The 21,966-nt window shown below is 39.8% G+C and overlaps 1 protein-coding gene across 7 annotated transcripts in view; it reads right to left on the reverse strand.

The window, feature by feature from the left end:
* dennd1a (DENN/MADD domain containing 1A) overlaps positions 1–21,966 on the reverse strand; it is a 618,210-nt gene that overhangs the window by 357,422 nt on the left and 238,822 nt on the right. For all 7 annotated transcript variants that reach the window (XM_073052569.1, XM_073052565.1, XM_073052563.1 and 4 more), the window contains exons 6-8: positions 5,632–5,701; positions 3,753–3,833; positions 771–824 (exon numbers count right to left, since the gene is read on the reverse strand). In XM_073052569.1, the coding sequence (XP_072908670.1) occupies positions 771–824; positions 3,753–3,833; positions 5,632–5,701 (205 nt within the window). The remainder of the gene's footprint in view (positions 1–770; positions 825–3,752; positions 3,834–5,631; positions 5,702–21,966) is intronic.

Genomic DNA, 21,966 nt, shown 5'->3' on the forward strand with positions numbered 1-21,966 from the left:
ACACAGGGGCAGAATTAGGCCATTCAGCCCATCAGGTCTGCTCTGCCATTCCATCATGGCTTATTATCTCTTTCAACCCCATTTTCCTGCCTTCTCCCTGTAGCCTTTTATGCCCTTACTAATCAACAACCATCAACTTCTGCTTTAAGTAATACCCAATAACTTGGCTCCACAGCCATCTGCGACAATGAATTCCACAGTTTCACCACCTTCTAGCTACAGAAGTACCACTTGGTCTCTGTTCTAAAGGGGTATCCTTCTATTCTGAGGTTGTGCTCTTTGGTCCTAGACTCCCCACTATTGGAAACAACCACTCCATGTCCACTTTACCTAGGCCATCAGGTATCAATGAGACACCTCACCCCCCTCATTCTTCTAAACTCCAGTGAGTGTTAACACATTCATTACCAGGGTCATTCTCATGAACCTCCTCTGGACTCTCTCCAATGCCAGCACAACTTTTCTATGATAAGGGACCCAAGTGCAGTCTGACCAATTTCTTATAAAGCCTCAGCATTGCATTCTTGCTTTTAATAGAAAGAACGTGGACAGGAAATGCTTGGAAGTTGGGGGGTGGGGTGTGGTGGTGGAAGAGAAAGGGGAATGATAAGAGGGGCACAAGGGGGGGGGGGCGATATGGACATGAGAAGAAATCTCATTGGGCAGACCAGCTCCCAAAATCCATTACTTGCCCAGCCTGCATGCTTCATGATCCATTACAAATGGATGTTCTAATATCATTTCACCCATTGAGTAATATATACACTTACATTTTCTGGTATGCTAGGAAGTTCCTGGTTATTAGGTGGAGTAAAGTACAAATGCTGCCAAAAGAAAAAAAAGATTTTAGTCCCGTTTTCATAACATCATTATTGTGTATTTAATATTTCAGTAATATTTGAGTAATATTGTAAATATATTGTTCAATTAAGCATTGTTGTTTACATAATTCTCTACAATTTATATGTAAAAGTACTTTTACGTGAATGGCACACATCATTACGCCACACATCCTAAGTGCATGACTCACTGAAAGTAAAACTAAGCAGACACATTATTCCCAACTCTCGTGTTTTTCTTTCCATCAGTTTTTGGAGTTGCAAAACATAATGTTCGCAGAATGTGTTTAAGGGTCATCTGCTTTAATATAATTGGTACTTAAGCCATACCAAGAAGTCAAAATTAAAATGAAAGCTTGCAGAGCTTTAGTGGTCATTTAGTTAAATTAACAGAACTGACTGTGTGGAACCACTGACAGTAGTTCCTGAGACCCAATGTATAAAGCCACAGATTATGTGCATTGAAATGTACAGGAACCACTGCTGAATTTCATAAATGTTGCCCACATACACCTGAGGCATGGACGTCATTATTCTGACATCTGCTGTTGTCAAGGGGCAGTTCAAAGGGGGCCCTGCATCTCATAATTATGATATCATAGCCAACCAGATAGTATACTAGCTAAATAAAAATTGTTTCTTACACAAGAGTAAGGAAGAAGATAAAATAATAGAAATGTTAAAAGCTGGGAAATCCAGCCTTTTGTGTTAGACTGATTGGGGGATTGCTTTGACAAGCATTATTTTTCTACAGGGAGGGAACTTGATCTGCAGTGATTAAGTTCACTGGGCACTATAAAATAAACACTTTCAATGCAACATTGCATTATGTTTTTAGATTTCTCTTTTACAGCAAGACCTTTTCATTTCTCCTCCCTCACCTATCTGGTATAGGACTTACAATGCTGCTGAACCAGTCAGCTTGTCGAGGGATGAACCATCTACAGTAACTACAGGATTTCGTCATTAAACTCTGCATATGAAAAATCTCAACATTACAGCTGTTCCCACGGTATAATGATAGCGCTGTCAGTGAAAATACAAGCTTGGGTGAATATATAAAAATATAATGCACTATATTACATCTGCTAGGCTTCAGTTGCAGCCAAAATTTGCTACTTCAAACAAAGTTGTACAAATGTAAAACCATATTTCCATCAGGGTGCCTTTCAGTTTAATGCTATCAACTACAATTGGCCTGGATCTTCTGCTTGAAAGGCACCAGATTTGGCATCTCCGCAAACTGAATTGCAAAGGTTCTTCATCATTTTTTGGATCCTCAGAAATACCATCTCCTGATTTGGATTCAATCCCAAGCTTGAACAAACAATGCTTCAAAAATGTTAAACCGCTTTTTTTTTCATCTCTTTCCATTTCAACTGCCTGGCTGCTCAGTTTGAATGCTCCCACAGCAACTGAACAGCTAAAGGAAAGAAAGACGTCCGTAAGCTGTTCTTTGATATGCTTTCCTGCTCCATCGCCCATGAAATGTGTAAGCAGAGGGCAGACCAGAAGCATTCTTTTTGAATGAGATGGCTGAAGTGAGCTGAGCTATCCCTTTGGACCACAGTGCCTCCAAGACAAATTGCTCTTTAGGCCAGACAGGAGCGCCAAGTCTATAGAGCTCGGCTTGGTGAGCTGGGTCATCTCCAAGACCAGCCAATGACCCGGGCAAGGACAAGCAAGCACTACCTGTCGATTAACTTTGGAGCAGGAACTGCTCAACATCAACTGCACAGTTATCACTGCGCAGGAATGTAATGGATGATATAGGATGTTTAGATTCATGTCAGTCTGTGCAGAGAGTATGTCACAGGTGGTGAACTCTAAAAGTTCTAAATGGGAAAATTTTTACATTAAGTAATGTAGGTTTTTGTGAAGCAAGGTCATTACCACATTTTATAATTATTTCTTATTTTACAAGTGAATAAATAATTATGAAACCCATGGTGTTTTCTAACACATAAATCTATTCAATGATTTATGAAGTAAGAAGGAACTGGTTCCATAGGGTTGTCATAGCCAGGTGGGGAGGGTTTATGGGGATAAGCTCCCATTACCTATTAAATGCTATCAATGGGGTGCGTCTCAAATAGCCTCTGACAACCAAGTCCAGCTCCCGGCCTTCATGTGTGGCTTAGCTAGTAAGCTCAACAGAATAATTTCTACTGACAGGAGAAGGGACAAAGGCGATTACTGGTGTCTAAAAACCAGTCGCTTCAGGCAGATAGGGCCTGTTAGCCGTGGTTGGCAGTTCATCTAGGAGAAGGAAAATTCTGATCTCAAACTTCCACTGCCTTGTGGCTATACCCACTCACAGGGAAGGCTTCGGGAACAAACCCCGAGGAAAAAACTGGAGCTGGAGTCCCTAAGGCAATCCTGCATTAAGTTCAACGCTGACTGGCAACTCCTGCAATGCTGCTGGTGCCAAACTATATTGGTCTCTGCCATTCCTTTAGGTTCATCAGCTGCGTGGAGAGGGGGAGCCTGCTGCAGGGGCAACAGTCTGCCCTCCATATCTTACTGCCCTGTCTTGCGTACTAGCTTGTGTATTGACTCCAACATGGTCAAACATCCATGGTCGACCCCGACCGCATGCATATATAGAAAGCAAATCCTATTCTGTTAGTATATGAATTACACAAGGTAGAATATAGATGAATAGCATGTTAAAATACACAAGAGCCCAAAATTCTGCATCAAGTCTCAGACTCTAATAAATTGAGGCCTCTGGATATTCTCTCATCTCCCGGCATCCTGTCCTGTATAGACCTCCCTTCATTCCTTTCCATACAATAATCCCACCATCTGTAAGTGGCATCTAAAATGCTGAGACCTACCTACTAGGGCAGTGAGAAGAGAGTTTCGACATGAAGGTTCAGAACTAACTTGACAGCAGTAGACTCCACTTACCACACCTAACTGCACGGCAGTACCTGGCTGCGGAGGGACAATGCAGTACAATAAATGCAGTAAATTCTTCCACTGGCAGTCCTGAAACAATCCACAAGCACAAAACAAACCATCACTTTTTAAACAAAGACTCATTTTTGTATGAAAAGTTCGATAAATGATATTTCTGTAAGGTTGAACCACAGGGAAAGTGGCTGTCTGGCATCAAGTTAAATTGCTTCTCAAAGTTCAAAGTAAATTTACTATGAAAGTACATATATGTCACCATATACAACCCTGAGATTCATTTTCATGCAAGCATTCACAGTAAGCACAAAGAAACAAATACAATCATTGAAAAGCAGCAGAGAACAAGACGGACAAACAACCAATGTACAAAAGACAACAAAATGAGCAAATATAAAAGAGAAAAACAAAATCAAAATGATAAAAATAAATAAATGAGCAAGGATTACAGAGAACATGAGATCAAGAATCCTTGAAAGCAAGTCCAAAGGATGTGGAAACAGTTCTCAGTTACTTAACAGGGAAGTAACAGAAGGAAAACACTAGCACAAGAAAGACTTCATTTTTGGGCCCTGTGGTCTGGTGGTAAATTATCACTTACATGTACATTTGAGAAAAAACTTCTTTTTGCTTTTATTTATTTGTATATGCAATAGCTTATTAAATTATTAATCAGTAAAATGAAAGGTATTAACCAAACTTTATACCAATGACTGAATTACTTCATAGCAAAAATATGCAAAAGTGGATTCTGAATTATACAAAAATTTCTTTCTTATTACAATATTGATTTTGAAATTGTATTTTCAAAATTGACATGAAAATCACTATAGTTACAATACAATCTGCAATTCTTACAGATAAAATCAAGACGTACAATAAAGCTGGATGAACTCAGCAGGTCGGGCAGCATCTGTTGAAATGAGGAGTCAGGTTGGTTGACTGCTCATTTCAACGGATGCTGCCCGACCTGAGTTCATCCAACTTCTTTGTACGTCTTGATTTGACCACAGCATCTGCAGTGTACTTTGTGCTTACAGATAAAAGCTTGAGAAGAAGCAATTAATTGTGATTAGTTTTAGAAATACAAGAATCAGAATCAGGGTTAATTTCACTGGCGTATGTCGTGAAATTGGTTAACTTTGCGGCAGCAGTACAATGCAATTCATGATAAATAAACAAAAAAAACCCGAATTACAGTAATGTGTGTGTGTGTATGTGTGTGTGTGTGTGTGTGTGTGTGTGTGTGTGTGTGTGTGTGTGTGTGTGTGTGTGTGTGTGTGTGTGTGTGAGAGAGAGAGAGAGAGAGAGAGAGAATTTTTTTTAATGGTTAAATTAAGAAGTGCAAAACACAGAAATTTTTAAGAAGGTAGTGAGATAGTGTTCAGGGGTTCAATGGCCTAAATATCCCATGAGCTACATTTTTAACAAATACAAGGATCAGCTTTATTCACCATATACATTGATATATAGTAGGAATTTGCTGTGATGTATTGGTTAGGTACAACATGCAACAAAAACATCAACATTCAATAATTATAAAGAATATAGAATTATATGAAAATGATGTTAGAAGTACAGATATGGAATAAAATGTGCATAAATAGATAAATACCTGCATGTACTTACAATATAAGCAGCATTATAAACAGTGGTTTAAAGTGTTTACAGTGCAGTGCAGTGATGGGGGTAATAAATAGAGGGGTGTGTGGGGGGCTAACTAGAATGGTTAATCAGATTAACCATCTGGGGCAGAAACTTTTAAGATGGCATGAAATTTTTGTTTTAATAGCTCTATAACACTTTCCAGAAGCTATTATACCAACAAAATTACCATTATTGTTTTTAATAAATGTAGGCTAAAATACAATACCTGGCCTTTGGCAGTGTATTCTGCTAAGATGTTCAGAAGCTTGTAGAAAACTTCAAACCAAGGTAAATAGCTGAAAATAAACACACAGTCAGCTTTACTTCTGGAACCACCTTACCAATAAGAGCAACTTCAGTTTTGTTAACTTTAGAGAATGTTGAGTCAACTGTTGATAACCAGTTCTGATAGACATTTTCAAACTTTCAGCATTTCTGTCATAAAAATATCTGTGCTGAACATAGAACACTACAGCACAGTACAGGCCCTTCAGCTCTTAATGTTGTGTTAACCTTTTAACCTGCTCTGAGATTAAATCTAACCCTCCCCTCCTTCCCACATAGCCCTCCATTATTCTTTCACTCTTGTGCCTATCTAAGAGTTTCTTGAATGTCCTTAATGTATCTGCCACTACCACCACACTAGGTATGCACCCTTGTAATAGCCATTTCCACCCTGGGTAAAAGTCTCTGGCTATCCACTAAATATGTGCCCCTTCTCACTTTGAATACCTCTATCAAATCACCTCCCATCCCCCTTTACTCCAAAGTGAAAAGCCTTAGTTTGTTCAACCTATCCCAATCTAGGCAGAGCCTGGTGAATCTCCTCTGAAGATTTCTACATCCTTCCTGTAATAAGGCAACCAGAACTGAACACAATACTCGAAGTGTAGTCTAACCAGTGTTTAATATAGCTGCAACATTAACTCACAGCTTTTGAACTCAATCCCCAACTAATGAAGGCCAACACACCATATGCCTCTTAACAATCATATTAACTTGCATGGTATCGAGATCATATCAACTTGTGAAGCCTAGAATATGGAAATACTATAATAAAGCACCATAAAAGTGATCTATTCTGGAAGGCAATCATAAAAGTTAATATAAAAACAGAGCTTAAGAGTTAAAAATTTTAGTCTGTCAGCAACTAGGTAAGCTCTTTCGAAAACTATGAGACTGAATAATAGCCTTTCAGCATATGATTGGAAAACATGTTGAATAATCATTTTACACTGACAAACATAATGTGTTGCATATGATAGATAATAGACTGCTAAAACATACACTTAGTAGTCACTTTATTAGATACACCTGTACATCTGTTTGTTAATGCAAATATTAATCAGCCAATCATGTGGCAACATCTCAATGCATAACGGCATGCAGACATGGTCAAGAGCTTCAGTTGTTGTTCAGTCCCAACATCAGATTGGGGAAGAAATGTGATCTAAGTAACTTCAGAACATAGAACATAGAATAGTACAACACAGTACAGGACCTTCGGCCCACAATGTTGTGCCGACCCTTAAACCCTGCCTCCCATATAACCCCCCCCCACCTTAAATTCCTCATATACCTGTTTAGTAGTCTCTTAAATTTCACTGGTGTATCTGCCTCCACCACTGACTCAGGCAGTGCATTCCACGCACCAACCACTCTCTGAGTAAAAAACCTTCCTCTAATATCCCCCTTGAACTTTCCTCCCCTTACCTTAAAGCCATGCTCTCTTGTATTGAGCAGTGGTGCCCTGGGGAAGAGGCACTGGCTGTCCACTCTATCTATTCCTCTTATCGGGGAATGATTATTGGTGCCAGACAGGGTGGTTTGAGTATCTTAGAAACTGCTGATCTCCTCAGATTTTCATGCACAACAGTCTCTAGAGTTCACAGAGAATGGTATGAAGAACAAAAAAAACCTCAAATGAGCAGCAATTTTGTGGATGAAAATGCCTTGTTAATGAGAGGGGTCAGAGGAGAATGGCCAGACTGGTTTAAGCTGACAGGAAGGTGACGTAACTCAAATAACCGTGTGTTACAACAGTGGTGTGCAGAAGATCATCTCTGAATGCACAACATGTTGAACCTTGATGTGGACGGGCTACAGCAGCAGAAAACCACATACATACAATCACTGGCCACTTCATTATTAGTTTCCCACTCGGGATCAATAAAGTACTTATTATTATTATTATTATTATTAATAAATTGTCCAAGAGTGTATTTTGCAAAGTCTGAGCTGTAATTGATCTGAACAGTTGGCAGAACTTTACTTCAATACAAATAAAATTACCATACTAACCAATGAAAACATTGGTAAATTTAACCAACATAGTGAAATGTGATGTTCTGCTCAAGGTACAGTGAGCAGTAATAAGCATTCATTACTGCTGTGAATAATAGGTATTCCTTATTAAACACAATACCATGTTCCCTTCTTAAAATATTTAAGGCTGAAGATAAAATGAAAACTATTAACCCCAAGAAAAATCCTGTTACAGAAGTTAGCTTTTCCTCACAGCAAAACCTATTCATCAAATACATATTTCAGAATAAATATCTTTTATTGCAAAAAGATTTGGCCTTGTTGAGTTGTTTCTTTAGTGAGTCTTCTCAAAGGATTTCTCGGCCAAGAAATCAGACAATCAAACTGTTCCCAGAGTGCTGGCACTGCAAGCTTAGAGTTGGGCTTGAAAAGGTATCTAGCAGCATCCCAGAGTGACTTGGCCTTCGTATTCTGAGCGCACAGCCAAGACTGAGAACTGAAGTGCTCAATGGAAATCACGGGCCTCCAGTACGTTTTACATCCTACAGAGCAGAACCAACAGAACTTTACTGCAACCACAAACTAAGGCTATTGTTAAAGTCACAAGCAAAAACATAAAAATGAAATTGTTCTTATTCGTGACATATACATTCAAACAAATGCTTTGCGTTAAATTAAATCAAATCAGCGAGGATTTGCTGGACAACCCTCAAGTGTCACTATGCTTCAGACGCTAACACACCATGCCCACAAAGTGACCGAAAAGGAAGAGATTTAATGATACTGTACATCTCAAATAAAAACAGAAAATGCTGGATGTACTCAGTACTTAGTGCAGGCATAGAGTGAGGAAAATCAACTGATGTTTCAAGTTGATGTCCCTGGTCGTCATTTCTGATGGAAGTGCATCAATCTATCTGCTCCTTTCTCTGTAGATGCTGCCTAACCTGCCGAGTATTTCCCACATTTATTAAAAATAGCAAGGTGGATTTGAAACTATTTTATTTTTGAAACTCAGCACGGAACGGGCTCTTCCGACCAAATGAGCTGCACCACCAGATAACCTCAGGGTTGTATGTGTATGTGGTGACAGGTAGATACTCTGATAATAAATTTTACTTTGAAATTCGAACATTCCACCTACTTAACCCGAGCCTAAACACAGGTCAAGTTAGAATGATCAATTAACCTACTAAGTATGTCTTTTGGACCATAAGACACAGGAACAGAATTAGACTATTCAGCCCATTGAGCCTGCTCTACCGTTCCACCAAGGCAAATTTATTATCCCTCTTAACTTCATCCTCCTGCCTTCTCCCCATAATCTTTGAACCTAACAACCTCTGCTTTAAATATACTGTACTCAATGATTTGGCCTTCACAACCATCTGTGGCATTGTATTCCACTGATTCACTACCCTCTGGCTAAAGAAATTCCTCCTCATCTCTGTTCTAAATATATGTCCTTCTAGTTTGAGGCTGTGCCCTCTAGTCTATAGGTTGTTTGACTATGGGAGGAAACCAGAGGAACCAGAGGAAATCCATGTGGTCACAGGGAGGTCATACAAACTCCTTACCAATGGCACCACAACTGAACTCTAAACGCCGATGCCCTGAGCTGTAATAGCATTGCCTTAACTGTGATACCACGGCTCCCCAACTAGTGCCAAAACAACCAAAAGAAATGTTAGCAATGCACATTAGTAAAAGGGTAGGACATTCAGTCTTAATGGAACAGCTCAAAGGGAAAAAGCAGATACTTTCATGACGTATCAATGTTGCTGAACACCAGCTGGATAAATTTTCAAATTAATTAAATCAAATGTTTAAAACACTGTTGATCCAAGTGCTCATTCAGAATTCTTTTTTTCTGAACTCAATCCACACAGTTTTGATGAATTCAACAATTTAAGTAGAATACAAGCAAGTAGCTTGGAGAGATAGGAACATGAAGTAATCATCAGATTCAAATTCCAGGGAGCAAGATCCTATCAACCACTCAGACAAAAACCAAAACTAATTCTCACATGAAATATTGCGAGCAGTTTTGGACCCTACTATCTAAGAAAACATGCTTGCATTGGAGAGGGTCTAGAGGAGATTCACGAGAATGATTCCGGGATTGAAAGGGTAAACATACGAGGAGCATTTCATGGTTCTGGGCCTGTACTCACTGTAGTTTATAAGAATGAGAAAGATCTCATTGAAACCTATCGAATATCGAAAGGCCTAGATAGAGTCGACATGGAGAGAATGTTTCCTATACTGGGGAGTCTAGAACCAGAGGGCACATCTTCAGAATACAAGGGAAACCTTTAGAACAAAGATGAGGAGGAATTTCTGTAACCAAGGGGTGGTAAATTGTGAAATTCATTGCTATAAACAGTGTGGATGCCAAGTCATTGGGTATATTCGAGTGGAGGTTGATAATTTCTTGATTTCTCAAAGTGTCAAAGGTTACTGGGAGAAGGCAGAAGAATGGGGTTGAGAGGAATAATAAATCAGCCATGATGGAATGCTGGAGCAGATCTGATGGACCAAATGGCCTAGTTCTGCTCCTATGTCTTATGGTCTTAACGGGCAAGTTTTGAAGAGCGCAGTTGTGTTAAGTGCTCTTACCCTTATGGTTCAGATTATATTCACAAAGACAACATCCTTTTCTCTGTCACATTATTCAAGCAGCTGTTACACTGAGTAATAAATGTGTTCAGCACTCCACAGATTAACCTCCAATGTAAAACAGAATTCGATTTGAAAAACTGTAATCTACAAGTACCACTTAGCAGGACAGCTCCATATAAACAAGCAGAAAGAACTTTGCAACTGACCCACGATTACTTTGGCTGTTTAAACAAACACAATCAAATCTATTCAATTATGAAGCTATCTGAACATTATCTAAATTCTGGAAAGTTTCTCAAATGAAGCAGAAATGCCCCTGTACTTGTCACACTTCCGCAGCGTGCTAGTCCTCCCACTCGTCCAATCTGCTACACGCTCCCTAACATCTTCCAACACTTCAAAACTATTACAGGAGGAAAAAAATGAGAAGTAACAGTTGAGATCAGTAAAAAGAATATTAAGTACATCTCTGCAGAGAGAATAGTCAAAAATAATAGCATGTCTAGTCATTCTAACCACTGGTAAAAGACTGACACCATGAAATAAATACTAAATTTAATAGACTCACTTAATGCAAGTCTATTGCCCAATACTGATACATCACTTTGCATGATTACAGCATTCTTATTACAACCAATAACTTAGCGTGAGCAATGCCACGGGAGATGAAACACATATGCCGTGTCACTTCCCTGCAACAGCCTGCTGTTAGACATTATGTGCAGATTTCTTGTACTCGTTACTTGGGGTTTTGTGGAGCAGTCTGGCTGATGTTCAAACCTTACAAATTAATTTATTTAAGCTCTAAGCAAATATTTTTGCCATGTGATTGCTAAGCACCTTTATTAAATGGGATTAATCAGTACCTGTTTAGGAAGGTGACACCAATCCAAAAGGAACCTGACCAAAGAAGAAATTGAATCTAGCTGATTTGTCTGCTGCAGCTAGAATTCCCAGTGTTTCTAATTTCAGTAATACTAGAACTCACTTTAAATATTAATTTATATCTGGATCTTCTAATTCATGAAGTTTTTACATCAAAGCTTCTAGCTCACTTAATAGTTTTGATTCTTAGTCCTAAAGGTTCTCGGCCCAAAAAAACTGTTTATTCCTCTCCATATATGGTGCTTAACCTGTGAAATCCTCCAGTCTTGTGTGTGTGTGCTACACACTCTTTCCCTCCCGCCCATGATCAACTACTCTACTAGATTCTTCTTCAGCCCTTTACCTCTTCCATCTATCACCTCCCAGCTTCTCTTCCTCCCCTACTTCCTATTCCTGCTTTTGTCCACTCCCTTTCCAGCCCTGATGAAGGATCTCAACCCGAAATGTTGACTATTTATTCACTTCCATAGATGCTGCCTGACCTGCTGAGTTCCTCTAGCATTTTGTGTGGCTTGCTCTGGATTTCCAGCATCTGAAGAACTTCTTGTGTTTATAATTCTTGGTTGCTGTTTACTTCACTGTTTCTAACTCGCTGCTTACCACATCTCAAGAAACTACAGTAAAAATCAGAACAATCTTCTCAATCTGCAACGTATAAACTCTCCCCACGTGTAAGGAGAATTGATTCTCCTTACACTTGTGAATTACTTCACACTCAGAGAATGAAGTCTAGTACCATAAAGACTTGCTTTGTCACATGTACTATACATCGCAACGTACAGTGAAATCTGTCACTTGCATCATATCAGACTCAGTGGGGATTGTGCTGAGTGCAGCCCACAAGTGTCATCATGCCTCCATCGCCAACACAGAATGCCCAAAACTTACCCACCCTAACCCATGTACAAGACCATAAGACATAGGAGCAGAATTAGGCCATTCAGCCCACTGAGTCTGCTCTGCCATTCATGGCTGATCCTGGATCCCCATACCCTTGTAAGACCTATATCTTGGAACGTGGGAGGAAACCAGAGCACCCAGAGGAAGTGGTCACAAGGAGAACTTAGAAACTCTTTACAGACAATGGCAGGAATCAAACCTTGATCTTTTAGCTGGTGCTCTAAAGTGTTACGCTAAGCGCTACAGAGTAACGCCACACGTTCCACTCCAACCAGTTTCAAACACTTCAGCTCACTTGACATGGTAAGCCTACATCAGCACCTGCTGCTCACAAGACCCTTCCTTTAGAACAGGGATTCTCAACCTGGGATCCACGGGCCTCGTGTTTAATGGTAAGGGTCCATGCCATAAAAAAGTTGCGAACCCCTGCTTTAGAGTAAAGCGTAAAATTATTGGAGCATTGTTCTGGGAAAACCTGATTACTTAGTTCATTTTGTTTCAGGACTTCGGTCTGAGATAATGTATGAGAAGTGTTTGATGGTTTTGTGCCTATACTGCTGGAGTTTAGAAAAATGAGAGGAGATCTCATCTCAAATACTGAAAGGCCTAGTGCATATATGTCAAACTCAAGGCCCGCGGGCCAAATCCGGCCCGCGGTGGAATTATCTTTGGCCCGCGAGATAATATCTAATTACTATTAAAGCTGGCCCCAGTAATCAAAGTGCCTATGGCGTATGATATGGCTAATGCTGAGTTTATTCAGGTACCAGGCTTTCAGGGTTTTTAGTGTTTATTCGGCAGTCTTGCTCGGCAGTCTTCTTCATAAGAAACGGAATTTGTAAAGTGAAACACTTTGTAGTTATAGCAGAGACTGAGACACATGAGAGCAGGCTGAAAAAACGGAGGCAACGAAAGCTGCGTTCGCACGCGTCCGACTGATCCGGCCCGCATGAAGCTGCATTTTGCTCAATCCGGCCCATGACCTAAAATGAGTTTGACACCCCTGGCCTAGTGGATGTGGAGATGCTTCCAATAGTAGGAGAGTCTAGCACCAAAGGGCACTGTCTCAGAATAGAAGGATATCTATTTCTCTGTTTAGAACAGAGATGAGGAGACACTTCTTTAGCAAGAGGGTGGTGAATCTGTGGAATTCAGTGCCACAGATGGCTGTGAAAGCCAAGCCATTGAGTAGATTTAAAGTGGAGGTTGATAGGTATTTAATTAGTGAGGGTGTCGGAGACATGGCAGGAGAATGGGGCTAAGAGGGGCAATCAGCTATGACTCAATGGACTGAATGGCCTAATTCTATTCCTATGTCTTATGGTCTATTTATAAATTGCCCCAAATTACCAGAGTGCCAGGAATAAGGTACGATGTTGTTCCAAATGATAAGCAACATATTTTTCTTGAACTTTTATAAGTATTAATCAATGGTCATCAATATTAGTCTTAAGTCTTTCAACTTCTTGTAATAAAAAGAGATCAACAATAGATTGACATCCAATTGGCTTTGAAATTTTCAAACAAACCAGCTGCTGTTTACACAAAGTTTATTGAGCTGCAGCTGCCAAGGGAAATCTAATTAATATATTGCAAATCTATGCTATTTTAGCAACATCCTTTCAATGTCCACTTCTTATAAAATGTGGAGTGAATGCTGGAATTCTCCCTCCGGACAGGCACCACATTAACGATTTAGTACAATTTGCTTCCTGGCCAACAATTCAAACCCTAGACTGCACACAGGAGTGGGTTGCGTAAATACTGCTCTGTGATCAAGCCACCTTATGAGAAACATGGCTTCACCAATTAACGCTCAGCAATTGCAGTGTGGTTCAGGAAGTTGGTGCTGTTGCTTTCCGCAGGACATCAAGGGAGACGTGTAACTGGATCCGCCACCACTTAAATGGATCCAATCACCACTTTAGAAGGCCACGGGTTCTTTCAACACATACTCATCCTAGCCGTACCCCCGCAGAGCTGGGAAACATCTGAAACTTAACCACAAAAAGCTTTCAAATCTTTGCCCTCCAGCTAGTTTGCAAATCATTTGGGGCAGGTGGGGGGTTGGGGTGGGGGGCTGATGAGAAGGAAACTCTGAAATCCCAAAACAGCATGTGGAAAAGATTACGGTTACAGCTGTACTGATAGACTCTCACTACCGCTTGCTTTCAAATGCAGCCAATCCAATTGCAAATACCTCATAATTACAGGCACAAGTGCAATTAGCAAATTACTGACAAGAGGTCATCGACCTGAAACCTTCACTCTGATTTTCCTCCACAGATGCTGCCTGGAATGCTGAGTGTTTCCAGCAGCTTCTGACTCTTGCTTTACAGATTTTCATAATCCACTGTAAAATCAGTAAATTTCTCAGTGAAGATTGAAAGTGTACAAAGAAAATTTATAACAATGTTGCCGGGACTCGAGGACCTGAGTTATACAAAAAGATTGATTAGGTTAGCACTTTATTCCCTAGAACGTAGAAATTGTGAGTAGATTTGATAGAGCTATACAGAATTATGAGGAGTACAGATAAGGTAAATGCAAGCAGGCTTTTTTCACTTGGGTGAGACTACAAATTGAGGTCATGCGTTAAGGGTAAAAGGTGAAATATTTAAGGAGAACATGAGGAGGACTTCTTCACTCAGAGGGTGGTGAGAATATGGAACAAACTGCCATCCAGTTCTCATTTTCTACTTTATTCAATGAAGGAACACTAACTTCAAAAAATCATCCTAAATCATTAACTAATTCTATTCACCATTGGAGTGATTACAATAATAAAAATGGTGACTTTGTAAATCCCCTGAGTCACAATATTGTTGTTCAAGGCAATATGAAATACAGAAAATGAGAAATAATGATCATTTGCAGGAAGAATTCAGAAGTTTCCAATACTACAATCACAGTCATATTTTATAATAGAACATTATTGATATGAATGACATCTGGAAGGTGAGGTCCGATTGCTGAAGGCCCGTGTCTGCTAATCTCTGCGAGTCCACTGGGTAAGTTGAAGGCCCAATGCCTGCAAGCACACATCCACTGGAACTGAAAGCTGGAGTCAGCCTGTCCTGGGGTTGGAGGACTGGGTGTGTAGGTGGATGGGTGGGAGGAACGGGTGTTAGTTTGCTTTTGTTGTTTTGTTGCTTGTTGTGTTCTGTGTTGCTCTGCTGCAGAGCACGGTGGGTATGCTACGTTGACACCGAGATGGCTGGCAACACTTGAGGGACATCTGTGGGACTGTTGCCTGTTAAGGCAAATGATGCATTTCACTGTATGTTTCAATGTACATGTGATAAATAAATCTGAATCTGAATGTCCCAATGAAGAATCTTGACTTGAAAACGTTGACTCTTTATTCCTTTCCGTAGATACTGCCTGACCTGCTGAGTTCCTCCAGCATTTTATGCAGGTTGCTTTCGATTTCCAGCACCTGCAGAATCTCACGTTCCTGAATCGGAATTTTTACTTGACGTTACATGACAAGAAAAGTTCTCATTAAAGTACAGCAACATGTTAAACAAAGCGGCTTTCTTCCGTTATGATCATCTGGATGTTTCAGCAGTGGTGTCTTTTATTTCCCTGTCATTCTGTTTTCTTGTGTGTCGTTTACTGCTCTGAGTGACTAGATACCAAACGTCGCAATGCTGTGGCCTATAAACCAATCTCAGTCCGCACGTCATTTTAAAAATCAACCATTTCCTCTATGGGGAGACCAGATTTCACAGCTGAACTTTACTCTGCCAGGAGAGTTCCCTGTAGTGGTCCATTAAGTAAAAACTATTAAGACCTGAAACAACCTTTAAACCTCATTGCAATGTAACTCGTCCAGTCATGAGGTAAAAATATGGCACTTAGTAAATATACACTCAGTCACCATTTTATTAGATACACCTGCTCGTTAATGCAAATATATAATCAGCCAATCATGTGGAACAAAAACATTCAGATATGGTCAAGAAGTTTAGTTGTTGTTCAGACCAAACATCAGAATGGGGAACAAATGTGATCTAAGTGATTCTGACTGTGAAATGATTGTTGGTGCCAGACAGGGTGGCTGGAGCACCTCAGAAACTGCTGATCTCCAGGGATTTTCATGCACAACATCTCTAGGGTGTATACAGAATAGTGCAAAAAACAAAAAACATCCAGTGAGTGGCAGTTCTGTGGGCAAAATAGCCTTGTTAATGAGAGCAGTCAGAGGAGAATAGCCAGACTGGTTCAAGCTGACAGGAAGGCAGCAGTAACTCAAGTAACCGGGTGTTACAAGAGAGTTGTGCAAAAGAGCATTTTTGAATGCACAGTCGAATCTTGAAGTGGATGGGCTACAGCGTCCTAAGACCACCAACATACACTCAGAGGCTGCTTTACTAGTACAGGAGGTACCTAATAAAGTGGCCATTACGTGTATAAGCAACAGAAAATGAAAGAGAAATCCAGGTGTTCAACTGATTTCATTCAAAATGCATCAGATGGATGTGTCAAGATCAACAAAAAAAGTTATAACCTGGGAAGTGCTTTTCAACACCAGTAACTTTAATATGGAGATTTAAATCTCTCAGGGGCCTAGCATAGGAAATACCATCAAACAGAAGTTTAGCCACGGTCTAATATTACATGTGTCACTTCTGTCAGAGTGCAGAACACCACAAAAAAACAGGAAAATTGATCATTAGAAATAGTGTAAATCAATTTTTAAAACACACAGGAGTGTACTTTAAGACGCCTTCAGGTGCAAATGAGTTTTTGAGCATCTTAACACCAGCACTTTTTATTATACAATGTACTTTGCAAACCTCTTCTTCCTCACACATTAAATTCTTTGCTATTTTCATTCAGGAACCATTCCTGTGTGCTTTTATAAACACAAGAGATTCTGCAGATGCTGAAAATCCAGAGCAATACACACAAAATGCTGGAGGAATTCAGCATGTCAGGCAGCATCTGTCAAACCAAGACACTTCATCAGGATTTGGTGCCTCGGTTCGACTGGCATTTCCTGTGTGTTTTTACAAGTTACAAGTATTTAATAGTATAATTACTGCAAAGTGGACTTCTTACCGCATAAGTAACTATGATTATAAAAATGAATGTAAAACTACATATACATGTAATATCTCTATATACACATGACTGTGTGGCTAGGCATAGCTCAAATACCATCTATAAATTTGCTGATGATGCAATCATTGTTGGTAGAATCTCAGGTGGTGATGAGAGGGTGTACAGGAGTGAGACATGCCCACTAGTGGAGTGGTGCCGCAGCAACAACCTGGCACTCAACGTCAGTAAGACGAAAGAGCTGATTGTGGACTTCAGGAAGGGTAAGTCGAAGGAACACATACCAATCCTCATAGAGGGATCAGAAGTGAAGAGAGTGAGCAGTTTCAAGTTCCTGAGTGTCAAGATCTCTGAGGATCTAACCTGGTCCCAACATATCGATGTAGTTATAAAGAAGGCAAGAGAGCAGCTATACTTTATTAGGAGTTTGACGAGATTTAGCATGTCAACAAATACACTCAAAAACTTCTACAGCTGTACCATGGAGAGCATTCTGACAGGCTGCATCACTGTCTGGTATGGAGGGGCTACTGCACAGGAGCAAAAGAAACTGCAGAAGGTTGTAAATCTAGTCAGCTCCATCTTGGGTACTAGTCTACAAAGTACCCAGGACATCTTCAAGGAGCGGTGTCTCAGAAAGGCAGCGTCCATTATGAAGGACCTCCAGCACCCAGGGCATGCCGTTTTCTCACTGTTACCATCTGTTAGGAGGTACAGAAGCCTGAAGGCACACACTCAGCGATTCAGGAACAGCTTCTTCCCCTCTGCCATCTGATTCCTACATGGACTTTGAATCTTTGGACACTCCCTCACTTTTTTTTAATATACAGTATTTCTGTTTTTGCACATTTTAAAAAATCTATTCAATATACGTAATTGGTTTACTTGTTTATATATTATTACTATTTCTTATTTTATTTTTTTTCTCTCTCTGCTAGATTATCTATTACATTGAACTGCTGCTGCTAAGTTAACAAATTTCACGACACATGCTGGTGATAATAAACCTGATTCTGATTCTGAAATGGTTTTAAATGTTCCACTTTGAAAATCACAATTCTTAGTAAACAACAATCTGCTACTATTGAGAAAGTAAGTAAATGCATTGGGACTTCAGTTTAGCGAAGCTGGTAGTATTAAACCTCTACATCATAGTAGCCGTATACACAGCACGTGAGGTCAGGAAGGTTCGTTGTTCTAAAGATGTTTGGCTGCATTTGGTGCTCAAGTAATTCCAGAAAACATTACAAAAGGGTTTCACTTTCATTTCAACAATAGCAGTTTTGGTGATTAGTTCACTGGTCACTAAGAAGATTGTAAGTGGCAAAGACAATATTATGGCTGTCTGTCGTCATATGTATTGGGAAGTCTAGGATGTCCACACAGATTCTCACTGTGTATCACCATTAGCCAACAGGAGCTTGCTGAATTCACCGGATCTTATAGCTGACATAACTATAAGAGTATAAGAAGGTAGGAATAAATATATTTATTTTATATTGGTTGCGCTGTATTTCTTAAATGATTTAAGTTAGTTTTCATGTTATTTCTTTTTAATAATATAACAATAATATGTCTTATTTTACTAATTGTTGAATGATTCTGGGAAGAAGCATTGAAAAACTTAATAACTTTCACAGCAGTCCAGCTGAAGGATGTCTGACTATATGCTTTCAAGGAAATGTCTTGTTCAAGGCTAGTGTCAATCAGCAAGATCACCCCTCTGGTCGCACACAAGAAAACATAAGGTGGTTCAGTAATGTAACAGAACACGTGAATGAACTTTTACAGATGTATTGTTGAACGTATCCTGACTGGTTGTATCAGAGTCTAGTATTACAATGTACTGCAGTGCTTCAGGGAGTTGTGGACCTAATCAATACAGATTCCTCTGCTCCATCAGTGGTATCTATAGAAGGTGCTACCTCAAGAAGGCAACATCTATCATCAAAAGATCCCCACCACCCAAGCGATGCCATCTTCTCACTGCTACCACTGGGCAGCAGTATAGAAGTCTGAAGTCCTACACCACTAGGTTCAAGAACAGCTACGTCTTTTCAACCATTCAGTTTTTGAACCAACCAGCACAACCCTAATCACTACCACAGTGTGAACACCATGACCACTTAGATCACTTTTCACGAAAATGGACATTTTTTTAATTCTGTGTCATTTAAAGCAGAGATTGATAGGTTCTTGAGTAGCCAAATTGATTAGGATCTCAAAAGTTATGGGGAGAAGGCAAGAGAATGGGGTTGAGAAGGATAATAATCAGCCATAATGGAACGGCAGAGCAGATTCAGTGGGCCAAGTCAACTAATTCTGCTCCTATGTCTCATGGACAATAAACTTAACTTCAACTTTGAATAACAATACACACAAAATGCTGGTGGAACACAGCAGGCCAGGCAGCATCTATAGTGAGAAGCATAGTTCAACATAATTGAGAAAAAAATCTAATGGCAAGCCCTGCTTAGCAAACTCCACACCTTTACATGAGGTAAGCAGTGTATGGCAGTAGTATGGCACTACTGAAGATAACTGACAATTTACTGGCAGATCCCAAAACAAGAAATACAACTAAATACTTTATATTTAACACATTTTCTGTAAAAAAAAATTATGATAAACAATCACCACAAACACTGCAGAGGTGAGCAAGGGTGAGACTGACTGAGGATCGCGGCATGTGGACGCAATAGAAAGATGGACCTAGGTCAAGGTATGTTCAGGAGTAGTCCAGGTGGGGTCAGGACATCTTCGAGATGAAGTCAGGGCACACAAACCGGTGAAAAGTCAGAGTAGAGGAATTTCAGATCCCATCCACCTAAACTGAGAGTGAGGTCTAAGCACCAAGTTTATCTGGAAAGGGTCTGGTGCAGTCCTGGCCCAGAGTGTAGTGATGCAACAAGGCCTAGGTCTTAGAGCAAGGAATGACCTGATGTCTGGACAATTTAAACTACAGATGGATTGGAAAGGTAAGGTCTCGGTACCGGAGGTGAAGGTCAGTCCGGTTCTGCCCGCTGCTCCACAATGTTTGTTCTGCTCTTTGCTGCACGGAGGCTGAGGCTAAGGGCTGGGCTTCATGTGTATGGACTCACTTTCATTCTAAATGCTGTTTGCTTGTTTTTATTGTTTGCACAATTTGTGTTTTTTTCCTCTCTGCACATTGGGTGTTTGTTGGTCTATTTTTTTGAATGGGATTCTTGTTTTGAGGCTGCCTGAAAGGAGATGAATCTCGAGGTTGTATAATGTATACATACTTTGATAATGAATGTACTTTGAACTATACATGCCCAGTGACATTTGTAATAAGAATCAACAAACTACAAACACTCAACATTGTGAAACATTAGTAAAATAATGAAAAACAAAAGTATTGCAGAAGTCTGAAACTTGAGAATGGTGAAAATGCTGTAAATATTTGGGCAGGTTAGGCAGCGTATGTGGAGGAAAGAAGAGAGAGTTGTCATTTCTCTTTCATCGGATGTGGAGAAAGAAACTAAACAAGTACAAAATCAGGGAAAAGGAGGGGGAGAGGAAAGGAAGGAAAAGGCCTGAAATTGAGTGGAAAGCATAAGTTACGTGATAAAAGGCGCAATGATACAAAGTCCTCCATTTACTTATTACAACCAGGAAGACAGCCATTTGGTCCATGCAGTCCCCAGCACAACAATCCCTTAAGTTCCGTTACTCTCTGCTTACTTCCCTGAAGCCGTGCAACATATTTTCTCACACGCACATGCATTCTTTATGGCACCTGTTTACAATAAATATATTTAACCTGCTGACATATCTTTCGTCTATGGGAGTAAACCAAAGCATCTGGAAGAAACCCAGAAGAAGCACATGCAAACTTCACACAAGCAGCACCCAAGACCAGGATCGAACGGGTGCCCCTGAAGCAGAGAGGCTGAAGTGCAAACTGAAGCCAAAGGTAAGAGGAATGGAGGAAGGGTGAGCAACATTTAATGACTTGAAAAGTTCTAGAGTGATGGAAAACAGCAAAAAGAAACAATCACTGCATTAGATTTTTGAACAGACATTGTTGTAGATAGGTGACACTTTAGGTACATAATCCTGAAGTACAGCTAGGTTCACACTCAAAAGGGCATCACTTGTAATTATTCTTCAGCCCTGAAGGAGAGTCAATGGTCTGAAACGTCAACTGTTTATTCATTTCTGTAGATGCTTTCTGACCTGCTGAGTTCTTCCAGCATTTTATGTGTGTTGACTTGTAATTAAAGCAAGAATTTGAGTCGAATGAATCACAACAACCAAAACATTTAATAAAACTTTGACAAAACTTCCTTCTACATCTATAAAGACAAACATGAGAGAATTTAAATTCTTTGAGAGTAAAAAGAAAGTTAGAATTTTCTGGTGTGGAAGATGAGAGAAAAATATCCTGCTAATGAGAAGTGCAAAAAGAGGATATTGAAACAAGAATCTTAAATACTAAAGACCAGATCACCTGAAATGCCTACTATCCACATTTCTTGAAGAGATAAACTTTAGTTAGCACCCCCATCCCATCCCTGCACTTTAAACTAATTTCTATGACGCTGTTCACATTGTAAATGCATTTTGGTATTTACGTATTTATGCACATTTTATTCCGTATTGTATTTTAACCTTGAACTTTACATTTTATAATTATTTATTCTTTATAATTGTTGAATGTTGTTACTTTTTGTTGCATGCTGTGCCCTGACAGCACACCACAGCAAATTCTTAATACAAAGATTCTATATGGTAAATAAAGTTGACTCTGGATCCTCTACATTTCTGTCGCACTATTTATTTATATTTGTACCTTAGT

The sequence above is a fragment of the Hemitrygon akajei genome, chromosome 7 (assembly GCF_048418815.1).
Source record: "Hemitrygon akajei chromosome 7, sHemAka1.3, whole genome shotgun sequence".
NCBI lineage: Eukaryota > Metazoa > Chordata > Chondrichthyes > Myliobatiformes > Dasyatidae > Hemitrygon > Hemitrygon akajei.